The following is a 25431-nucleotide window of genomic DNA, read 5'->3' as shown; positions in this document are numbered from 1 at the left end:
CTTTTGCTTTGGTTCCTCCTACACAAATTGGCAAGACATCTCGCATACAATGCGAAAGACATACGGTATGCCCCGTGGGCATTATGTTCACCTCCCCCCCCCCCGAAATGGGGATAAGTTTTCAAATCATTCTTACATTGTTAGGACATTATACCGAGGTGGTGATGATTATCAGATTCTATTTATTTTCAAAACCTGAATCTATTATAGACCTATATTTTGGATAAAAATCTCGTTTTAATGGAAAACTAAAAAAATTATTTTGGGGTTCCCTGTGCAGAGGGCAATAATATAAGAATCTATCAAGAGGCGCGCTGATTGACTTTTCCTTCCATATTACAAATGCACTCTCGAGATCTACGACGACGCTCCTGTGGCTCTTGATGGTTTTAAAAAAAAATCGTCCCAAATCGGAGGTGTCGCTGTTACCACGATAGTAACACCTTGAAATTTGCACACGAACCGCTGATCTAATGTCACCGTTGAGGTCGTGAAAAGTCACGATTCTATCATGTCATACAATTCAAATTCACGACTTTAAGGCGCTGTCACACCTTGGCGTTTTAGACAGCGTATGCCCGACGTATGAGGAATTTGGCGAATACGCTGGCGTACGTCGAATACGTTACGGGTAAGTTTTGCATACGTTGAGAGTACGCTAAAACACGCTGGTATGCGTCGTCATACGGCGAGGTCGTCGAAAAGTTTTGTGCAAGCACAAAATTTTTCGACGTATGCCAGCGTATGGCTCATACGTCCCGCATACGCGGGTCATAAGTTGTAGGCAAGTTACGCGATCGTTGATACACGTTGACACGCGTTAGTCGAGCGGCAGCATTTTTTTAGGCTACGACACGTGTTCGTCAGCTGCCGCGCGCTATGCGTAAAGGTGGTGTCACACCTTGGCGTTTTTAGACAGCGTATGCCCGACGTATCAAAATTTCTCTAAAACGTCAGCATACGCTGAACTTTGATTTTTTTTTTAACTCTGGGCGTATACTTAGCGTATTCATAACGAGTTGGACGTATACATAACGTATTAGTAACTTATATCGAACGCTTCGTTAACTTATAAGTAACGTATTCCAACGAATGCTTAGCGTATTGCTGGCGTACACAACTTATGCCCCACGATAGCCTAACTTACGCATTGCGCGAGGCAGCGTATCGCTGACGAACACGTGTCATAGCCTATAAAAAGGCTGCCCTCGACTATTCAAATCATAACCGCACGATACATCACCGTATCAACACCACCGCCATGCCGAAGAAAACTCTGTGAACCCCACCTTTGTATACCAATTCCTATAAACGTTGTCAATACGCCATTATACGGTACCTGTAAGTTATAAACACGTTCAGTAAGTTTTTGTGCATCCGAGCACGTCTTCATACGTCAATATACGTTGGAGTTAAGTTACACAAACGTTCAAAGCACGTTACTCATAGGTTAGAAGTAAGTCTTAGGGTACGCTGGATATTATCTCGACCATTGCGGCGGAAGCCAAAAATTTTAGGAGGGGACAAGCAAAAACTTTTTGACAAGCCAAAAACAGAAAAAAGTTCTCAACCAAAAATTTTTAGGGGGGACGTAGGAAAATAAATTGACAAGCAAAAAAAAAAAAAAAAAAAAAAAAAAAAAAAAAAAAAAAAAAAGGTCATCAACAACAAATTTAGGGGGGACCGTCCCCCCTCCTCAAATTTAGGGGGGGACACGTCCCCCCCCCGTCCCCCCCGCTTCCGCCGCCTATGATCTCGACGTACATCGACTTATGAGTAACTTACGAGTAACGTGTGTCAACGTGTATCAACGATCGCGTAACTTGCCTACAACTTATGGCCCGCGTATGCGGACGTATGAGCCATACGCTGGCATACGTCGAAAAATTTTGTGCTTGCACAAAATTTTTCGACGACCTCGCCGTATGACGACGTATACCAGCGTGTTTTAGCGTACTCTTAACGTATGCAAAACTTACCCGTAACGTATTCGACGTACGCCAGCGTATTCGCCAAATTCCTCATACGTCGGGCATACGCTGTCTAAAACGCCAAGGTGTGACAGCGCCTTAAGTTAGGCTATCGTAGGGCATAGTTGTACGCCAGCAATACGCTAAGCATTCGTTGGAATACGTTACTTATAAGTTAACGAAGCGTTCGATATAAGTTACTAATACGTTATGTGTACGTCCAACTCGTTATGAATACGCTAAGTATACGCCCAGAGTTGAAAAAAAAACCCAACAAAGTTCAGCGTATGCCGACGTTTTAGAGAAATTTTGATACGTCGGGCATACGCTGTCTAAAACGCCAAGGTGTGACAGCGCCTTTAAAAGGCGAGCGACGGAACCAGCACCCCATGGCAATAAGTTTGAAAAGATGCAGTTTTGACTCTTGCCTTTAAATCAGAGGGTCGTTGGTTTGAAGTTCGAACCCTGCGTTGATTTCCTCCAGGAAGAAATATAATACCCGACCCAAGTGAGGTATATTTATTTATTAAACAAAACGATTACCTCGTAACAGCTAGATCTGCGGCCCAGAAAAGCTGCATTTATAGTGCCTTTATTGAGGCCTCTTATAAAGTAGTTAGTGAATAATAATATCTATATTATAAGCAAATATAATTATTACTCAAATCACCAAATATATTATCATTATGATGACCCTCTGTTCATTCTGATTTTACAGGATTTAGACGGTTCTCATCGCACATTACAGAGATGTTAAAATGGCAGCAGATCCCATGGTACTTGATTGGCTGGATTGTCACGTGTCCTATTCTTTCTATGGTAAGCCAAATGCCAGAGAAAGAAGTCGTGAAGTCAAACTGATTATCAGGACCCTGTATCACAAGGCTCAATAACTAATCGTATACATTAGATTTTTTACGACTGATTGCATTTATAGTAATATTAACTAGACTTAATCAGCTGTAATATCAATCGCTAAGTTGCGTATGTTATCATAAATAGCGTAAAAGAAGATAGATATATTCTGTTTTAAGTGGGGTATCATTCATGCCCTCTCTGTAGCTGTACATCACATGTTATTTTTCTTCCTTTTTGTCTTCTTCTTATTGCTGAAATAGAATATGATTGGAAACTGACACTTATGGCGGTCGATATGTGGTAAAAATGATAATAACAATTACATTTATACAGCGCTAAAACACGTCTTTTTTTAAGTGCTTTACATTGTTTTCTCCTGTCATTGGATCCTTTCATGCCCGCATACATATATGCCGTTCTCCACCCCCTGGGGAGCATTCAAAAAGAGTTCAAAGACTCATTTTTTTTGCCTGCTATACCCGGGGGGGGGGGGGGCCACTTCCATTCACGAGTGGATACTGTGCGCGACCATGGGTCTCGAAAAGCACCCTAAACACGTAATTTCCATATTCTGAAAATGCACCCCTTAACAAGTATTGGCGTGTGAAACCCTACCCTTAACAAGTTTTGGGAACAAAACGATACTCTTGGCAAATGGTCCCTGAAATGAATTCCTAAACAAGTACAGGAATGTTTTATTATTACGGGTCCTTCGGTCGTCGGCTCTACAGTAGTTTGGTTTAGTACGATCCCACCTTCTTCACCTCTCGCAAATCGGACTCTAAACACGAAGTGTTTCTGGCCAAAAGGACATCCTTTATAAAACATTTTAATTTTTTCATCATCCCCGCAAATTCGACCCTAAACACGTAATTTTTCCTAGCGAAATAGATACCCTTTTTTCATTATTTTGTGTTTTTGACACCCTTATCACGTTACGTACGTAACGTGCCCTATCGTGAAAAAGACATCCTTTTTACGTGTTTTTTTGGTCGCGCATGGTATCCACTCGTCAATGTAAGTGGCCCCTCCGGGCTGCTATACAGACTTTCACATCCTACCGGTTACCCATCAGTGGCAGATCTAGCTGTTTGCTATAAGAGGGAGGTTTGACAAGTTTGACCCAATAACGATGAGCTGCGACGTGATGCATCTTGCCCCCCCCCCTCTCTCTCTCTCCCCCCCCCCCCCCCCCCGTATAGATCCGCTACTGTTCTGCTTGCGCGACTCTCGTAAACAGAGAAGAGATGTTGGAGTTCAACCCTAAATTACTTTTTTTCATTCATTTTTAGGGAACTCGAAGTGTGTAGGCCTGATGATGTGATTTTGTTTCATTGCTCCTCCTATATAGCTTGTGTGGATTCTCGACATTTATCTTCTAGTGTTCGACGAGGTTCATAGTGACTACTGGAACAGTCAGCTTCGCATGATCGGCTATATAATTGCAGCATCTTCCATGATATGGATTCATGTCGTGATGATATACACAATTGTCTACCAATTGGTCAAAGGGGATGGGCCTATTCTCACGGTAAGATGGAATGTTTAGTCTTAGAGACTAAAATAGACGAAGAGTAGACTAGGTCTATCAACCAGCTTCACCTTCTCTCAGATAGGTTGTCTATGCTTTGTCCCCTATACAGCCGAGTCTAACTGCCATTCAACCCACTTAACATTTTCTCTCATTTTCTGTTAGGCTATACATGGCACTGGGAAGTGGGGTTGCTGGGAGTTGCTTCAGCACTCCCCCCAAAAAAAATCCGTGGGGTGCTGCGTGTATTATTCTCTATACAGTGCGTATAAACATGATCAAATGGAACAGTTTTGAAAGTCGACTATGAAAAATCGGTTTCAAATTATGATATCTATATTTTGATGTTAATAGATGCTCCGAAATCTTATCTCTGAAACGCAATTTAAAAACTATTTTTATTCATGCTTGAGCGAACACGGGACGTCTCTGTCGGAGGTTCAAAAAGAAGCTTGCACCATGAAGGCAGAATATGAGTAATATGATCAGACTTCTTGCTAATCAGCAGACTTCCTCTTAATCTTTTCATTATCTGTGGCATGATTTTCGAATTATGCTGTCAAATTTTATTTATTTATTCATTTAAACTTCTTTTACCTTTGAATTTTTCTTCATAAGTATAAGAAAAGACGACTTTTTGTCAACCCAAGCAAGAAGATTTGCATTATTAATTGGGAAAATTGTAATTATTTAAATCCTTTTATTATTTGAAACAAATTATGTTATGGAACCTTTAAAGGACATGAATCAATTTTCAAGGGGTTATTGATTCATTGACCAAGTTTAATTGTATGCTTGACAGGAAAAACAGGGAGTGATTCATGTCTTTCAGTGGCAATGGTGTATTGAGTCAATTTTGAAGGAGCTAGATATGGCAGATGGGTAAAGTGTATTAACAAGTTGTGAGTGAGCGAAGCGAGCACGCAAATATTTCCACTTTTATATTACAAAACAAATTTTGTGATAGATTTTGACATAATCAGAAAATTATATCTTTTTTACTTGTTATCTTTCCTTTTATTTGCTTTCCACTTTTTCTTGATCATGATTTTTTTTTAATTATTGAGGGGGGGGGTAGCTTCCCCGAGCCCCCGCCCATCTGCAGGCACTGTTCAAAAGGCATCATAACCTTTGTAGCACACAATGAAAGGATTAAAAAAAATACACCCTCTCACATACTTCGGTTGAAAAAAAAAGTTTTTGCTTGAAGAAGGAATGTCGAAAGCTAAAAGAGAACATATTAAAAATAACCAACAGATAAATGAAAAAGTTGAGAGGAAGTTTGCTGTTTAGCAAGAAGTCCGATCATCATAATCATTTCATGCTCTACCACTGAGCCACCATGCCAATTTCCAATATTCTTTTGAATGATTTTAATCACCTCTTTATCTTCACTGCTAACATTTTGTAATGTTGCTGCGTTCGACGTCACTCGAGATTTGACGAGAAAATGTTTTTTTTCTCCACCCCAGAGGCTGAAATTGGCCTTCCGCCCCGCTGTTACACCAAACCACGACAGAGAGGGACTAGTTGGAATGGAAATGACATAACGTCATAAAAGACACGAAGGAGGTGGGGGCGATCAGAGGGTGGGCAACGACCCAAGATGGCTCGACTTTAGAATAAAGACCAATGCCCCCTCTTTTCCTCTTATAGCTTTTCTCTTTATTATAGTCCCCCATTCATTGTTTTCCTGTTCCCCGTTCTCCCGTAAATTATGATGATGATGGTGATGATGGTAATCATGATAATGATAATCTATAATAGTTATAAAATATCAAAGAAGGCCGTCGCCCGCTGCTCCTTGTGACTTCGCCCCAGCATTGATGTCTGCCTGTGAGCGAAACCTTATTATAGCTACATAACTCCACGATTTCTCCTGAGGACGACAAGAACACACTTGTCGAAACGTCGAGATTGGTGGTCAGGACCAACACTTGCTCAAGAGAGATACATGGTGTACCGTGAAACCTACTACACGTACTATTCTTCTTCGCCATGGAAACCTTCAGAAGTTATATTCACGAGCAAAGACGTTGAAAACTGAAATGAATCAAATTCAGGAATGAAAATTCAATGACCCTCTATGACTTTGTCAAGTAGGAAAGGGGGATAAGGAAGGGGTAGGGGAAATGAAAGAAAGCGAGACCTAGGAGAATAAAAAAGAAAAGGTATGGTCCATGTTACACTTTGATTTATCTCATTCTTAAAGTACTTTTGTAATCTGAGCCACTGAAATTTGGCATACCCCAAGTGTGTGTGTTTTGGGGGGTGGTATCATTGTGTGGTAGGGAGTATGGGGTGCGTGGGTTAGTGAAAGATTATATATATGTAATCTTCCTCTTAAAGGCTTGTAGAGTTTCATGAAAAAAGTAGTTTATTTGATTTGACATAATTTTGATATTAACATGATATAAATATTGAGGTAATTTCTTTTTTCACAAAAAAATGTTTCACATTGTTATAGAAGAAAAAATTGGCAGTTTGATTTCATTTGTAATCATTTTTAAAATATTTGTAATCTCATTGATATTGATATATTTATTTGTTTGATTGTTTATTGATTCTATACATGCAAAGAATCTTTATTTATATGAATTGTGATTGTCAATTTATTGTTTTGAAAGAGGAAGAAAATAAAATATTATTCAAAAAAAATATTGTTTAAATTTTCATCAAAATCGGATGTAAAGTAAGAAAAGTTTCACTTATTTTTCACAAACAGTGATATGCACAACTCAGTGACATGCAAATAAGACAGTCAATGATGTCCGTCACTCACTATTTCTTTTGTTTTTATTGTATGAATTATACAATATTTAATTTTGTACAGATTTGAAAATAGGGACCAACTTGACTGAATCATGCAGGTTTAGTTCCACCTGTTCATGGAGGAATCAATTGTGGTTCTCTTGACAATGAGGAGAAGATTGAAATATTTCATATTCATGTAATAGAATACAAAAGAAACAGTGAGAGGATGACGCCATCGGTCTCATTTGCATACCGACCAGGATGTGCGTATATATAACTGTTTTGTGAAATTAAGCAAAATTCTAAAATGTCATAAGTGTCTTATTTTACATCTGATTTTGATGAAGTTTTCAGTCACCTTTTTGTTGGGGTGGACTTGTAGATTAGAATTGTGGAGATATAACATTTCAGAACATTCATTTTTTTTTGTACCAAATTATTGGCTACATTTTACTTATTCAGACATAGGTAACAAAAATTGTAAATCATCTTTTAAACAATACCTACCCCCCCCCCAATTTTATCATTTCTCTTGTTCTTCTTTCTAGCTCCCTCGTCTTTCTGTAATTGTTCTCCTTCTTCTTCGTCCTCTTTACTTATCTGTCCTCCCATTTCTGTTCAATCCCTTACCCCTATCCTCCATCATGTCTCCCCCCCCTTTCTCCCTCTGTTTATTTTTTTTCTCCCTTTTTCAGTATCCCCCTCTCCTCCCTATTTAACAATCGCGCCTCATCAATCTCTTTAAGTCTCTGTACGGTGGGATAGTTCTTCTTGATTCTCCCAAATACCCAATCAAACTATAAATAATTAGGCCTATGTCTCTCACACCCCCCCCCACCTCCTCTGCATTTCATTTTTTATCTAATATAAAAAGATGCCTTTTAATAGAAGATGTGAGGTGTGATAAGTAGTTTAAAGGGGAATCCAACTCAAATAAAACTTGTTTTTATAAAGAAAAGAAAAATCAGACAAGTTGATAGGTGGAAGTTTGAACAATATCGGACAAACAACAAGAAAGTTTTGAATTTTTAAAAGTTGTAAATATTGGTAATCACTATACCCATGGAGACTTCAAATTGGCAGCATATGGGATGTCATAGTGATGTAAGGCAAGGACTACTCTTCCATGTACTCCAATACATATTATGGCTAAAATGTCATTTTTCCCCCCAAATTTTTATTTCAAATTATATTTTTCTTTCATGAGGACATACTACAATATACTACCTGGGTTATATTAGATTACTGCCCCAGGGAATGGGTACTTAGGAGAAAACCACAAATCCCTGATAATAAAGTACATGGCCTATGGGAAAGTTGTCCTTGCCCCTTGTCATAATTTACTTACACAGTTGCCAATTTGAAATCTACATAGTATTAGTGATCTCAATATTAAAGCAGCTATAACGTTCTCATTGCTTGTCCGATTTCCTTCAAACTTTCACCATTCTGTTTAATTTATTTTCTCCTTCCCAACATAACATTTTATGGCCAAGGCTGGATTCCCCTTTAATTTTTTATGTATAATGATAACAATGAATATTTATACCCAGATGTTGTCATTTATAAGGCTGTATTTATATGAGTATGTCAACAGGTGCTACATGTTGATTCCTGTATATATTTACTTCTTGTGTTTTTCTATGAATACATGTAACAAGATGAATTTCTGTCCAGAATTGAATAATATTGAACGAATATATATTTTATAGAAAATATAAGAATAAATGATTACACAATGCATTGATCGCCAATTACGATTAATAAATTAAAATAATTGTCAAAGATTGTCATATTTTTTTTGCTAATGCCCTGTTGACACTTGCACGCATTGTGGTTCCCGCATAGTTTGCGCATGGGCACGCACTCATGCGGGCCAATGCGCGAGCTATGCGTGCCAGCTTGCGGATAGGTGCGTGGCAGTGCGTGAAATGCGTGCCAAAATTTTCAACATGTTGAAAATTGTGGCACGCATTACAAATTCGTGAAATGTTCGTGAACTATGCGCAACCTAGTCTTGCCACTTCGTACCACTGCGTGGCATCGAAATAGAAATTTCGTGGCGCAAAGAATAGTAGGCACACCCCCAAGGTAGTGGCACGCACTTCACGACTAGTTCACGACAGGGTCGCGCATACTATGCGCAAAATTGTCAGTGCAGACCACGTGATCAGTATGAGTCGTCCTAATCAACAAACGTAGAGGGTGTCAACACAAGAACGTTGAATATTTAAATTTGCGCTAGATACGTCACAGAATAGGGTGTCGAGAATATTTGCTGAAAGCACGTCGGGACAGTGCGTGAATTATGCGCGAACACTGAGTGAACTATGCGTGAACTATGTGCAAACATGTCGTGAACGTGTCGGGACACTGATATAGCAAAGTCGTGCCATAAAGTGTCCCGCACTGGCACGCATCAATGCGGGCACCACAATGCGTGCAAGTGTCAACCGGGCATTATTCATCCTCCTTGGTCTTTGCTCATATCTCACGTATCGTTGACAGTTAACACGTAGGACTAATTGATTATTCCCCCCAAATGTAATAAAATTAACTGTGCGGTTTACACTTCTCGTCTTTCTCACAATGAATTTTGTATTTATCAAATAATCCAATTGTCTGATCGTGGGTATCGATCGGGAGGGGGTATATCCCTCAATATTTCATGTCGAGGGTGGCCTGTGTTATCATCCCTCCAATAATTTAAAGTCGAACACAATAATGATTATTATGGTAATAATGATTAAATGATAGTGATGATAATAGTAATAATGATAATAATAAAACTAATCATAATAAAATAATGATAATGAAAATAATAGATAATAGTAATTCTGATTATCATGATGATGGTGGTTATCATATCACGCATATTAAACTACTAACGGTATTATTTCTCGTAATTTCATTAAGTTTATTGCTACTAAATTAAACCATTCCTTTCGGAAACTGTTACAATATTGATGGAAAGAAAATTGCTACTAAATTAAACCATTCCTTTCGGAAACTGTTACAATATTGATGGAAAGAAAATATGAAGAAAACTGAAGAAAGATATTTCAGGATAAAATAGAGAAGCATGTTCACTTTTCATGTTGTTAGACAAATCATTTTCTTTTTTTAATTTACCCCTCCCGCGACCAAGCGGATAGGGTGTTCCCTGTTTATTTTACCACCCTTTTGAATACCACTTAATTTGTGTAATTTTTTTTTTAATTAGGGTTCATGATATAAAGTAAGTGGAGAACAAACAAAAGAAATGAGAATCGAAATTCAAAAGAGTGCATTTAAGAGGTATATAATGCTGAAAATAGTTAAGAGCCCTCAGAGTGGCTCATTTTAGGTCAGTTAAAAACATAAAATTATACTTAAAACTTTATTCTTAAAGGTCAAGTCCACCTCAGAAAAACGTTGACTTGAATCCATAAAGAAATATCAGACAAGCATAATGCTGAAAATTTCATCAAAATCGGATGTAAAATAAGAAAGTTATGACATTTCAAAGTTTCGCTTATTTTTTAACAAAATGGTTATATGAACGAGCCAGTTACATCCAAATGAGAAAGTCGATGATGTAACTCAATCACAATTTCCTTTGTTTTTTATTGTTTGAATTATACAATATTTCAATTTTTACGAATTTGACGATTAGGACCTCCTTGCCTGAATCACAAAATGTTAAAATGATGGAATTCCACCTGTTCATGGAGGAATGAAACTTCATTTCACATGACAATGACGAGAAAATAAAAATATTTCATATTTCATATAATAAAATACAAAAAACATATTGAGTGAGCGATGTCATCAGTTCCTCATTTGCATACCGACAGAGATGTGCATATAACGGTTTTGTGAAATGATGCGAAACTTTAAAATGCCATAACTTTCTTATTTTACATCCGATTTTGATAAAATTTTCAGTGTTATGCTTGTTGATTTTTTCTCTTTTTATTCAAATCAAGTTTTTGTTGGGGTGGACTTGACCTTTAAGGACTTTTCCCACTGACATTAGGACGTGGTGCTTGGAGCCATGTACCCAATCCCCCCCCAAAAAAAAAATGTCGCTACCGAGACAGGAGAAAAGAAAAAGGTTGAATGTGATAAATGTTTCAAACTATGTCAAAATCTATTACAAAGTTTGATCCTTTTTCATTTGAAAGGTAATTTTTTGCTTTGCTCGCTCGCAGCTTTTCTTATCTAAAAATATATTTTGCCATTACGCCATGCCTGCCTCTTTAAAATTTTAGACTAGTAAAGCAACTGACCCCCCCCCCCCCTTTAAAACAATATTTGTGTGAATCACCCCCCCCCCCCCTCCCGCTTCTGTGAACACCGATCGACAACAATGTGTCCGATAATACAATAATCAAATTATCTAATAATCAAATCCAGTCCAATAGTCACATTGTTATGGGTGCTATGAATAACATAATAAACATGTATTAAAAATAAATAAACGTTATTATTGTTATCAATGACGTTTGCCAAATTCTTTCATTGTTATAATTAGTTTCCCTCTCATAATACGAACCTCCTTGTGGATGATTCAACGGTTATGGTTGTATAGATATTGAAAAAATGATGTTGTTGCATGTAATCCATCGCATTATTGAACGGGCTATTTGCCAGATGACGACATCGTTAATTATTGTCGAAAGGTTTAAGGAGATACGATTGCTATTTAATGTTATGTCATTTTGACAATGATGTATAGATCTGTCGGCCGCATTTAACACCGTAGACCTCATCTTACTTATTAACACTCTGACTAGTTTAGGTGTTTAGGGCAATGCCCTAACATGACTGAAATCTTATTTCTCATTCCATTCACAGCCAGTCCTCATACAGGATGTTACCTCTTCATCTAGGCCACTGGTCTGCGGCGTCCTCTAGGGCTCTGTTGGAGGGCCCACTTTTTTCCCATTTATTTGACAGGGCTTCGAGATATTTTTAAACGTCACTCTGTTCGCTATCATTTAAATGCAGATGATATTCAGATTTTTGTATCGTTTTTACCCAATCAAACTAGTGCCACGCAAGCCCTATGTAATCATTAAAGATGCACAATTAACATCGACACTTGGTTTAAGTCAAACTCGCTACGTTTGAACCATAGTAGATGTGAGTTTTTGGCTCAAAGTTTCAACTTAACAAATTCAACATTGATTCCATTTCTATCTCAGGCAATGACATCGCCTTGTCAAAGTCATGGTTCTCACATATCCATGTCCAACCAGATTACAAGCATTTGCAGATCAGTTCGTTACCAATTGCGCAGTATCGGCTTCATAAGAAAATAGATCGCTCAGCAACAGAGAAACTGAACTGAATTTATTACTAAATAAGGTCAAAATACACATATCATACAGGGTAAATTGTCATATAATCTTCATTAGTACAAGGACTTCACAGAAATAGGTAGTAATGAAGTGAAGCCCCTTTCCTACAATATACATAATCATAATTGATAGCATGAAATAACGTTTAAATGGCAAGTTAACAAATCATGCTCTCCGGCAAATAACATATCTAGTGTATAAAACAAATGAATAGGTCTAGCACAATAGGGTAAAAGCAAGAATTGCATACAAATGAATGATAAACATACAATATTCACAAATGATTGAGGAACTCATGAATATTCTTGTAAGAAAATGTTTTTAAGTGCTCTGCGGAAGGAATTTACAGATTTAAGAGGAACTCATGAATATTCTTGTAAGAAAATGTTCTTAAGTGATCTGTGGAAGGAATTTACAGATTTAAGAGGAACTCATGAATATTCTTGTAAGAAAATGTTTTTAAGTGCTCTGCGGAAGGAATTTACAGATTTAAACCGTTTTACTTCATCAGGAAGGCTATTTCACATTTGTGAACCCATAAATGAGATTGAAGTTTTGCCATGTTTTGTCCTCACCCTTGGCCTTCTTCACGATTCGATTTTGGTAATAGCCTCCTTTACAACTTACCAGATTCTGAACTTGTGGGAAATTGCAAAGGTTGCAAAATGCAGATGCGCGTATTATAATTCTATCTTGCAAGCACAGCCACATCACCTCTATTGAAAACTCTTCACTGCATGGTTGCCCCTGAAGGAACGTATAGTCTTAGGCGCGATAGCTCAGTCGGTAGAGCATGGTTTCGGATGTCGGTGACCCGGGTTCGATTCCCAAATGGTGCGCTAGTGCCCTTTGGTAGGGCATTTGCCCAAGAGAGATACATGGTGTACCGTGAAACCTACTACACTATTCTTCTTCGCCATGGAAACCTTCAGAAGTTGTAGCATTTATCCTCATTACCAGGTCCCGCGGAGAGGGCCTTAAGTCGTTGGTCCCCTGGTTGCTTGCTCACAGGCATTCGTGCTTTCTTAGCAGTCAGGTAAAATAACCTCGGTATAACATAACATTCTTTTGATTTTTCATGTAGTGAATGGAACTTCCCTCGTTGCAATAGGCCTTTCATGCATAATTACCAACCCTCAAGAAACTAACGATACTCATAATATAATCTCTTACGAATTCCAGTAGCTAAGAAATCATGCGGGGAACGGGCCTTTGCTCATGCAGGGCCTAGCCTGTGGAATTCTCTCACACAGAGTGTCAATTCCAAGATTTCAGTGACAGCCTTCAAGGGCAACTTGAAAACATACCTGCATAAGTGTTTTTTTGATAGACATTGACTTATTGCTCAGACATGTATTATATGCAAATGGTTTTTGTTGTTCTGCTCTGAAACGCCTTTAGCATCTAATCAAAATGGAAAGTGCGCTATACAAATCTCATGCATCATTATTATATAGTAATATATTCGCGCCAAATGTATTATGTTGTCATGAAATTTACAAACATCGTTTCATAGAATTATATAAATGTCAAATCAGGGATTATACTTTATTTTCTATTGATATGTCACCACTGAACAAAAAAGTGCAATTTTAAATGTTTATTTTAAGTATATAGCACAAATATGAAATTTTTTTTTCAAGGTTTTATTTCTAAAAAAATTGTGTAATATATGAAGATTTTTCGGGAGAAAATTACACCCCAATTACACCTAAATATTTTTCAGCTCCAGATGATAAAACATTGAGATGAACAATGAAGGGGCGTGAAATACCCATTTGTTTGATATCAAATTCGTCATGATATCACAAATATTTTATAAGATACAGTCAATTGTATGATATTTCGCACGTGCCATCTTTTCTTTGAATTTCCTGGGTGTATATAAACTTCTGGCCTCAACTGTACATGTATTAATATATATATGTGTTCTGCGTCATGTGTATTGTATATATATATATATATATATATATATATGTGTTGTGATGACAAGCTTACTTTTACCAAGCGCTCTTGAGGTGTAAATATGAAACATAATGAGATGAGGCCAACTCAAAAGATGACGCAGGACACCATTATTTGCTTAAGCTTTCGTCTTTTATTTAAGACTTCATCAGAAGCGTCTGAAAAATATGAGGAGATACAACAACCAAGTTTGTCTTGCACATCAATGAATTATCATCAAGTTGAATATATTCCATAATTTCATTAGACAGATGAATGAACAAATAAATTAATTAATGAATAACAAATGATTAATTCGATTATTCGATTAAAATAATGATAAAAATGAAGAAGACATACTTGTATTTACAGACTACTAGTATTGTGGTAGTCAAGCAGGACCGTATCCTATCTCGTTTTTAAAGAAAGTGGCCAAAATTGCAAAATGAAAACACTAATTGCGCTTTCACCACCTAGCATGAAATCTCTTTGAAAAATTGAAGGATGAATTGCTCTGCATGCAATTACGTTCAAGAACATTAAACCATAGTCTCGCAATAGCATGTCAAAGTTACCCCCTTATCCGTAGCTTACTTATTAGAATATCCTGCTTTTTGGAGCCCCAAACATGACAAAGTGGTGTTTTGCTACAGAATTTTTTTTTGTCTTGAAATCACTTAGAAGGCCAAAAAGTAGGCTGTTCTCAATCCATATAAAGAACATATAAAGAAGTGATGGCAGAGCAAATCCTACCCCTCAGGGGTTTGCCGAAGTCACCCACCCCTTTTCCATATTTTGCCTTTTTATGGAAAAATCTACCAATTCGGAGCCCTCATTGACGCAAAAATGTTTTTATGATATAGCAAACCACTTTCATTGTTTCGTAACCACTTGAAGATAAACAAAAATTAGATTTTCCTCTATCAGCTACATATAAAGAAATACTGGCTCAGCAAAGCCTATACCCCTATTTATAATCCATGGGGGACATCTGCCAATTTGGAGCCCCTATTGAGGCCAAACGTTGTTTTTGCTATATAGCAAACATCTTGCATTGTTTCGTAACCACATGGAGATTAAGACAAAAAAAAATCCTCTATCAGACAGATAAAGAGGTGCTGGCTCAGCAAAGTCTACCCCTCAGGAGTTCCCGAAGTCTCCCTTCTCCCCATTTGCCTATTTTCCCTCTTTATTCAAACAATCGCAGTTTTTGACCCCCCCCCCCCCATTCAGGCAAAAGGAATTACTACTATATGGTTAAGTTATTTGTATTATTTGAAACCACTTAAAGATGAATAGGTTTCGTCTATCAGCGGATCGACCCCTTACCTCTTCAGGGGCTCCAAATTGACAGATTTTCCCATAAATTGGCAAAATTGGAAAATGGATGAGTGACTTTGGTAGTTGAATAGTAGTATAATAGAATGTGGCAGGTCTAATAGCTACATTTCATTTTTTCTCTTAAACTCTCAGATCGAGCAGGCAGAAAATTTCATTATTTTGGTGTACAACGTCACGTGACTAGTATATGATAGTTTCCGTGCCTAGACCCTTTCATGTTAAAGGTATTGTTTAACTTTGTGAGCAGCCGATTTAAAAAATTCTCAAACCAAGATCAAACATGTGTACAAGTGCATGTATTAGAACTAATAAACCCTGAAAACAGCCATTATTGAGAATGAAAAGTTAAAACTTCAAGGCAAATCCTGATTTTGTAAATAGGTGTCTTATAGACGCCTAAATAGTACACATAAGTGTTTGGGCCAATTAAGATGGTGTTTCCAGTCACTATATTTCAATTTTTGTAGCACTAAATAATTATTTTCGAATGCAATTTTTTCTGGGCTTCATTTTTGTAACATATCACAGACACAGGTGACAAGTGTGACCTTCTAGCTCAGATTTTTTTAAAGTCAAACCAATGTTAAACAATCACTTTAAACAATAAATACAGTCCAAACAGAATCGAATTCATCTATGTAATAGTTGAATGTAAGGACAGAAAGTTTTTTGTTTTTTTTACTCTCCAATTATTCCCCTCCTTCATTTTTCCTCTACCTTTCCCCCTTTTAAGGGATGAATGGGTTATGGACACTGGTCCTTAATTACATGTATATGGCATCTGTGATTCTAAACAAGGCCCGTGTTCCACACCCAGATCATTTCACTTACGTTCAAGCTTGATATAAAAACATACGAATTCACTTCTTCGACACGACGTTTCAGATCGTCTTCGCTGAATTGGAAGAGCTGAAAGTCTTCAATGTTTCTAAGAGGAACTCCAACCTTCTTCAGGCACATCCCAAGGAAGACGTCTTCCCACTTGAAGGTAGGCGTGGTTAAGGCAGCTTTGTAGACTTTCTGGACCACATCCGTAGACAAGATATAGACCGGCCCATCCAAATATGGCGGATAAGTTGGAAAAGGATATTCCTCCTTCGAAATGTAGAATTTTTGTGTTCTATTCCGAGACGAAGTTGCCCCGATCCATTTTTTTCCAGCAGCATAGTTGGTGTAAGAAGAATTTCCCAGCACTTTGTCGAGAAAATGCCGCTGGTTCATCATGGTGTCATCATCAATCTTCACAGCAAATTGAGCATGCTTGCAGAAATTGTTAACCCATTTTAAACCCATTGTTGTCTTTAACGTCAGGTTAAGGTAGCTATCAAGAAAGTTCTCCTGGACAATATCCCCATGGCGAATGGCTTCGTAATCAATATAACTTTGTAGAGTATCATTTGACGTAGATCCTAGAAGGAAGACAGTGCGCATCGTTCCCTGTTCACCCAAAGACTCCCAGTGGCTTGAATTACCGTAAGTCTCACGAATCGCTTGCCGTGTCTGAAAATGATCTGCTGCTGTAGGAGAATAGAAAAGCACATGGACCTTCATTTTAGATCCATCTCTTTCATAGCAGGTGTAAGATGGGTTTTTGATATACCTGTAGTCGTGTCCAGTTGTCGCGTTCTTGAAATTACCGGTTTCACTTCCGTTGTGTATTCTCCTTGAAGCTGGTAACTGATTATTCCTTCCAACCGAAGAAATGTTTGAAATAATTACTCCTTTTTGTACATTTATTCCTACGATCTCGCAAAACAATGTGGAAAGAAACACAGAATGAAGTTGAACTACAATTAAAATGCTTAAGAAAACAAAAGTATAGAAGAGGATCCGCTTGCATCTTCGAGACATAATAAATCACCCGTTGCTTTCTTAAAAGAGTTCTGGAGAAATATCGAAGACGATTCGCAAAATACCAGAAACGTGTTAACTTTAGATGGGATATTTCCTTAAATGCCTTCCTTTTAAAAAGAGGATTCCAAATTTGGATCCAATGAATACTTATTTTGTCTGATTTGTATTACGAAATTGCAACAACTGACTGAATAGCTCACTATACACCAGCTAATAAGTGAGAAATAACACACATTTTAGGGTTTCTCATTTCAACGCTCTGTATTGTGGCCAACTTGAATGTGATGGCGCTCTTCTATCAGGTCCACTGCTCTTCCCGTGCCGCAAAATGAGACAGAAATTTTAACTTGGTTAGTACAGGGATGTGTAAGGAAGAGGTGAGATCAAGCTGCTTTTCGTGGATTCCGTGCTCGACACCGACGATAAAGTATGCGCTAATCTACATCAGTTAACCAGCTGGTTGTATTAATAATAATAATAATATAGGGTATTTATATTGCGCACATATCCACCTTGTTAGGTGCTCAAAGCGCACCTATATTACATTAAAGAATGCGTAACACCATCTCCTTCTGCATCAGAAAATCGAATCTCGGAAAACGTTCGCTGTTCATTTTTATAAAATTTTCTCATCAAACTGTTAATGTTTAAAGCAATTTCATGATGGAAATTTGCGCATGAGCAGATCAAGGTCATTGACCGTACACCGGAAAATTGTTTCCTAAAACACACACCCTCATGTGTGTTATTTTATAGATATGCTTGATAACAATAAGCTTGATATACCATAATTATAATAATACCAAAGGGTTCAGTCATGTTTGGTATTTGACAACGGGTCAAATGATAACCAATTACTTTAATTACTTTTTTTGCATTTTTTTTAAATGCAAAACAGATCGTTTTAGAAAAAGTGCAATACCATATTTCATTGATTCACTAAATTCTAAATACATTTTTATTTTCATACCCTTGAAATCAACTCAAATTTTTGCCATTGTTTTAGTTTCCATTTCAATCCAATTGATATTTGAATTTGTAATTGTCTAATATTCATCACTTTTTGATATTGTAATTCTTTTTCTGTTCTATTTTAGTATATTTTTATGAATTTTATGTACATTTGCTCTTTTAAATCTATTCATTATCTATGTACATTTTAAATTGTGTTTGCTTTTATCCATGACTTGTGAACGTTTTATTGTTATTTCAGCCGTCTGGCTGTGTAACATGTGTTGTTTTTATACGACATAAACCATAATTGAATTGAATTGAATTAAGGCCGGCAATGTAAAGAAAATTACAACAAATTTAATGAACGTAACCTACAAGTCGCGTCACCTGGACTATGTAGTGGTACATTTATAAGAGTTGAATATCGCAAAAAATGTTATACCAGGCAAGTAGACATAACACTTAATATACTAAAAAATCAACCTTATAATTACGAAATGGCTTATTAATTCATAAAAATCGATTTGGCAGCATTCTCTTTAAATAACAATGATTCATTCGCAAAATACGACCAAGTCACCTTCATGAAAAGACGATGACCCTTGTTACTTCTGAAAAATTGCTTTCTCGAGTCTGTCCCGCCCTAGACCCATTGTAACATTGAAAGAGATATGTCTACTGTACTCCACCCTAAAATAATAAGCTGAATTCCGCAAGAATGGACTTCAACAGGCTGGCATTCGAAAACTTATCGAAATGGCTTGAAGAAATAATGAGGTTTGATATTTCCTAGTTTTGAATTATAGGATTTCGTATTCTTTAGCAGAGATATGCAGTCTCTGTCTGCAATTTAATCAGTGACTAATTGCCTATACGACCTTGGTTCCAAACCCATATCATTTCGGTAACATTCAAGCCTGATATAAAAGCATAGGAGTTCACTTCTTGCACACGACGTTTCATACTCCCTCCGGTAAATTGCATTAATCGAAAATTCTTAATGTCCCGAAGTGGAACTCCAACTTCCTTGAGGCACATCCCTAGGTAGACATCCTCCCACTTGAAGATGGGCATGGTTAAGGCAACATTGAAGGCCCTTTGGACCACATCCGTAGATAATATATAGACCGGTCCATCCAAATATGGCGGATAATGAGGAAAAGGATATTCCTCCTTCGATAGGTAGAATTTGTTTTTTCTGTCCCGTTTTACCACTGCCCCAACCCACGTTTTCCCGGCTGCATAGTTGGTCAATGGTGGCTTGGTCAACATTTTGTTAAAGAAACGACGTTGGTTCATCATGGTGTCATCGTCAATTTTAATGGCATATTGAGCATGTCGGCAGAAATTGGTAACCCATTTCAAACCCATCGTTGTCTTTAATGTCAGGTTAAGGTAGCTGTCATGAAAGTTCTCCTGGACAATGTCCCCATGGCGAATGGCTTCGTAATCAATATAACTTTGTAGAGTATCGTTTGACGTAGACCCTAAAAGGAAGACAGTGCGCATCGTTCCCTGTTCACCCAAAGACTCCCAGTGGCTTGAATTACCATACGTTTCTCGAATCGCTTGACGTCTCTTAAAATGATATGTTGCTGTAGGAGAAAAGAAAAGCACATGGACCTTCATTTTCGATCCATCTCTTTCGTAGCAGGTGTAAGATGGGTTGTGGATATACTTGTATTCGTGTGCATTCGTATCGTTCTTGAAATGACCAGCTTTGCTTCGATGGAGTTTACTTAAGGATTGCACATGCCTCGCTACAGTAGACATGGTAGACATGTTCAGAATTCTCTGTTCCATCCGGACTATCTTGCTAAAAAGCGCGGGAGAGCCAACTTGATAAATTACGTAGAAAATGCCCAAGAAAACGAGACAAATTATGGTTCGTGCACGAGACATGTTTAATCATTTATCTTGGTATCGTGAGAGCTATTTTTCCAGATGAAAGTTATACCAGTTTCCATAGAATTATGATCCAAAACGAGGCGACTAGCAGCTGATGCAGTACTGAAAATAATAACATTGGCTTTTTCAGTTTTTTCGTCGTGTTGACGGGACTTATTTTCGCCGGAAAACAAGAGCAAAATGTGTTTCCAAAAGGTGATCAAAAACGAGTTTAACTGATTATGTATATACTCTTTAAAAACCGATTCTGTTCAAAAGGAAATACAGTAATGATAATTCTTTCTTAGTGGTGACGGGATTCTATTTTCTGGCATATCAGAGCCAAATGTGTTTCCAAAATAGGATCCAAAACGAGTTTAATTTAGTATTACGGAATACTATAGTATTACGGAAATATCATCAGCTAATGTAGTATTGCGAATATAGCAACGTTCGTTCTTTCAGTCCTTTCTTAGTGATGACAATTTTTTACACCAGATCAGAGCCAAATGAGTATTCAAAATATGATCCAGAAGCGAATTTACACCCTTCAAATAAGCCGATCGATGTTAAAAAACGGCAAAAAGAACTTCAGTTCTGTTGGTTCTGTCGGGATTTTCCGATGCAATCATAAGCTGGCGTTGATCGAACCGATACCAGTTAATTAAAAGGGATGCATAAACACGATAAAGCGACCATCCTCACTCGCCGAATATGCACTATTGTTTGCTTAGGGACGATGAATAAAAGCACACGTTTTTTTAATTTTTTTTGTCATATACGCTCGTCAAGTCTTGGTAGACAACGCGCTCGTGGACGCACGTAACAGCATCAATTTCCATAAGAGAAGGAAGATGGATAGGCTGGACTCTGGATATTATGTTAGGCCTTCCAACTCACGAAATCATGAGTTTTGATTAATATTATGCGAGAGAATGTATTGTTAATTTCATTAAAAATGTATGGCTTGAGTGATGCTGTCCTTGTCTTCAAATATAGAGTTGAATGCCAAAGTACATGCCTATGAGAATATAGAGGGGCATTAACTCGACCGTGATAAAGACCCAAAAAAATCTAGCTCTATCAATACGTGCTCTATCGTAATAATTATAATTGAAATTCACAATTCAAAGTTATCCTACATAATGATTTCACTGATAAGCCAATATATTCTTTTTTGCAACTTAAAATTTTAAAAAGTCATGAAAGGATCTTTTGCGCAAGAATTCCTAACTTCCTATCACTGTATTCGTTAAAAATAAATGTCATTTTTTAATTTTCAGGAATGTTTCAAGCTGTCATCACAGTATAACACAGCTACATTGTTAAATCATCGGATAGAAATATGCTAATGGAACATTAGCCAACAACTGTACTGATTTTCGAATATCATTGTATAGAATTGTAAGCATTTGTTTTTTATAGATATCAATGTATTTACTTCAAAGGTATGTGCTGTGAGATTTTTAGTCTAGGTGATTGGTGACAAAAAAAAATTCAGAAAATGGAATTGCCACAAAGATAGAGTAGGCCCCTAAGTTATTTCATACATTTCTAACAGGGGTGCCAGCGTGAGTTTCCCAAACGGCTATTATGTAAAATATTTACTTTAGTAACTGAGGTTTATTGGGCTTGAGGAGCATTTTCACAAGCAATTCACAAACAAATATGTCAAATAAATTTTAACCAAAAGCTTATTTCTTTGTATCAAACCAGTTCTGATCAATTTAATCATAGCAATGTTTGCTAAGGGACTCTTTTCGAAAGCAAAAACTATTGTTTATCAAAGTTCAGGGGTCCGTTGCATAAAACTTTTTACCTGAGAAAACTCAGGTTGTTTTTACCAGAGTTTTTGCCATGTGTTAAAGTCAATGGCAGAAATCAGACTAACCTTAGTTTTCAGTTTTTACCAGAGTTTTCTCAGGTAAAAAGTTTTATGCAACAGGCCCCTGATCATTACAATTTACTCAGAAGAGCTCAAAATTTAGTTTTGGCCGATAGATTCCGTATGTGATGAATGTTTCCAATGTTACACCCAATGAGCATCAAAGCTCAGTAACCAATACTTATAGGGTGTTTTATGATTATAATTTCTATGAGCCATCACATCTTTTGTATTTAAGCACTAATACATCAATCCGCACATTAACCCAGGAACATGACTTATACCCGCGCATGATAAGTACCAGTTGCTAAGTAACATGTTTTCTGCAAGCGATTGTTATAGGCCGTATGGTAACATTATAAATGTGTTTATAGTCAGGTAAAAATATGTGCTCAGAAAAAGTGCTTTAGGCATTTTGTGTTAATGCTGATTTATCGATTGTTTTAAGGTAATTCAGGGGTGCTGAATCCAAAAATGATGTTTGCCAAACTTGATTCTGACGTTATCATCCTCAAATCGGCAAAAAACAAAATGGCGGCCTTTTGAATGCAGTTTTCCATATCAAACGGTTTGTATGGGTGATTATATTTCAAAAATTGGGGTCTATGCCTTATTATTGATTCCCTGGCCTTGGTTGCAAAAAAAATGCGTCCAACTGATTCTTCAGCCATCTTTAATTCTAAAATGGCTGCCATGATTCACAATTGCTGATTGATGAATATTGTTTGATAACTTGGGGGCAAAGCTGGCATACTCACATAGTGATATCCTTAACGTGTCCGCCATTTTTCCTCGCCTGCATAGCAGAAGCAAAACATGGACGTCGCCTTTCCGACGGCGGCGATGACCATGGCGGCAGCGAAGTCAACATCAACTCTTAACCGAGGTTAAGTTTTTGAAATTTCATAACTTTTAGGGTATAGATGTCTATTTCATAAAACTTGGGGTTAAACAAAGTCTATTGAGACAGGTTATAGTTACAAAAGGTCATCCAGGTTACCTGGAAATCCAACATATAGCGTCCATAACCGCAGTCGTCGTAACATCAACTCAAAAACATTAAAGTAAATCATCAAAATAAAAATCGTCAAAAAGTTTTCGAGGCAAATAAAAAAATTAGGAAATGTTTACAAGATAGTCAGTGAGTGTGTCAGAGATTTTCCAAAATGCCTTCTACAATGGACGTCGTAACTTTGAAATGGTTTAAATTCATGTAATATCTACTTGGTAGAAATAACTTTGGGTTCTGCCGAAAAAAAATAAAACATATAACAAATCATGGTTCCAAGGGGGAAAATTGCATTGGAAAAATTTCAAGGTTTACCAGTGGTTGCAGTTTGACAAAAAAAATCATGATGGCTTAAAAATGGTTGTTATTAGTTAAAAATTTGGCTACAAAGTGCATACATTATCTACCTAGAGACATATTTGTGTCTTATGATTTCAAGGGTCAAATAATATAGGTGAAGACGAATTACAGGGATAAGCTGCTGTCCATTACGTAAAAAAATGAAGAACGCTAAAAAAAATGCATTACAATTGGCCACCATTGAAACAAAAATGGCAATACTTCATATCCCACCTAGTGCCACTATTTCTGTGTCTAAGCTATGTTTTTAAGGCTCATAAATATATGTTTTACAAGAGTTACTGACAGATTAAGGTGCAACAATAAGTAAACATCCGAAAAACGAAATGAGGTACACTTTCACCTAAAAAGTACCATAATTCACTGATTAGTATTTCAAGACACAACATTTTAGTGCTTAGGACTATCCTATGGTTGTGGGAAAGCATTAATTTTTACGCAAATTTAGAAGTCGTCTTGGACTTTTTACGACGAAAAGGAAAACTGACCATCCTTTATATTTGTCTCGATTAATTATTTTATCCTTCAAACCACAATAGTGTAGATGTTGTTCACCTAACTATGCCTATGTTTGAGTAATGAAAATCTTTTTAGAATCGTTTTTCAAAGCCATCTTTGAATAATAGGCAAAATGCACAGCTTCATACCATTGTAACTAATCCAAAAGTATCATTTAACCCTTGAAACCATTGATTGCCCTTGTAACTTATCCTAATGTATTACTTGAGCTTTTAAACCAAGGGTTGACAAGACAATCATATACCCCAGGCGAATTTTAAACAGACTTATGTCAGTTTATAGGCAATAATAGCCATTTTAGTAATAATAATAATAATCCACTTTTATATAGCGTTTAATCCATCAGAACGACGTGTCTATTAAAGCGCTTTACAGATATATTATTACCCCGGACATCGGATTCAATCAGTCATTCCCACACACAATATATGCACATCCTCCACTCCCTGGGGAGTATTCCAGTCAGTCGCTTGTGAGGCGCACACAGTACTGCACAAGCTACAATGACTTTCACATCCTACCGGGTACCCATTTAGCACCTGAGTCGAGAGTGGCAAAGTGTGGATTAACGCCTTGCCAAAGGACCCCAGACCGCAGTGGGATTCGAACACACGACCCTCTGTTTACACAGCGAGAGTCAGAACCACTACACCACGGCTCCTCCATTTTAGACTCTAATTTTTTGAAGCCATTTTGGATTTTTTGAAATTCTGGAACCACTCACTGCCCTTGTAACTTGTCCCAATGTAATACTTGACCCTTTAAACCATGGGTTTTACTAAAAAAATCACATTCTCCAGGCGGTTTTTAAACAAACTATATCGGTTTGTAATTAACGACAGTCCTTTTATACTCCATTTTGCAAACCATCTAGGATTTTTTTACATGGAGGACCACTGATTGTCTTTGTTACCTGTCCCAACCTATTTCTTGACCCATTAAGCCATGGGTTAGATACCAACATTGTATCCCCAAGGCAGATAATAAACAAACTATGTCAGTTTTTCGGTAAGAACGACCATTTTAGACTCCATTTTTGGAAGCCATTATGGATTTTTTGACATTCTGGAACCACTCTCTGCCCTTGTAACATGTCCCAATAGTTGACCCTTTAAATCATGGGTTATACTAAAAAACTTGTGTAGATAACAATAGTTATTTTAGACTCCAATTGTGAAAGCCATCTTGGATTTTTGGACATAGTAGACCGTTGTTGACTG

At 37.2% G+C, this 25431-nt stretch overlaps 3 protein-coding genes across 3 annotated transcripts in view; 1 reads left to right on the top strand and 2 right to left on the bottom strand.

Moving 5' to 3' along the window:
• LOC121426475 (sodium- and chloride-dependent GABA transporter 1-like) overlaps positions 1 to 5963 on the top strand; it is a 45297-nt gene extending 39334 nt beyond the window's left edge. The window contains exons 12-14 of the mRNA XM_041622795.1: positions 2689 to 2789; positions 4180 to 4359; positions 5832 to 5963. Of these exons, the coding sequence (XP_041478729.1) occupies positions 2689 to 2789; positions 4180 to 4359; positions 5832 to 5909 (359 nt within the window). The 3' untranslated portion in view covers positions 5910 to 5963. The remainder of the gene's footprint in view (positions 1 to 2688; positions 2790 to 4179; positions 4360 to 5831) is intronic.
• Positions 5964 to 16519: 10556 nt separating this feature from the next.
• Positions 16520 to 17594, bottom strand: LOC121425986 (beta-1,3-galactosyltransferase 5-like). The gene has a single exon (XM_041622114.1). The coding sequence runs from the start codon at positions 17592 to 17594 to the stop codon at positions 16533 to 16535; it is 1062 nt and encodes a 353-aa protein (XP_041478048.1). The 3' UTR covers positions 16520 to 16532.
• A 1215-nt stretch (positions 17595 to 18809) lies between these two features.
• On the bottom strand, positions 18810 to 20868 carry LOC121426782 (beta-1,3-galactosyltransferase 5-like). The gene has a single exon (XM_041623180.1). The coding sequence runs from the start codon at positions 20451 to 20453 to the stop codon at positions 19413 to 19415; it is 1041 nt and encodes a 346-aa protein (XP_041479114.1). The 5' UTR covers positions 20454 to 20868; the 3' UTR covers positions 18810 to 19412.
• Between the last annotated feature and the right edge of the window lie 4563 nt (positions 20869 to 25431).

The sequence above is a fragment of the Lytechinus variegatus genome, chromosome 13 (genome assembly GCF_018143015.1).
Source record: "Lytechinus variegatus isolate NC3 chromosome 13, Lvar_3.0, whole genome shotgun sequence".
In the NCBI taxonomy this organism is placed as follows: Eukaryota; Metazoa; Echinodermata; class Echinoidea; order Temnopleuroida; family Toxopneustidae; genus Lytechinus; species Lytechinus variegatus.
The sequence above is the reverse complement of the archived record's forward strand: the minus strand, read 5'-3'. Positions and strand labels throughout refer to the sequence as shown.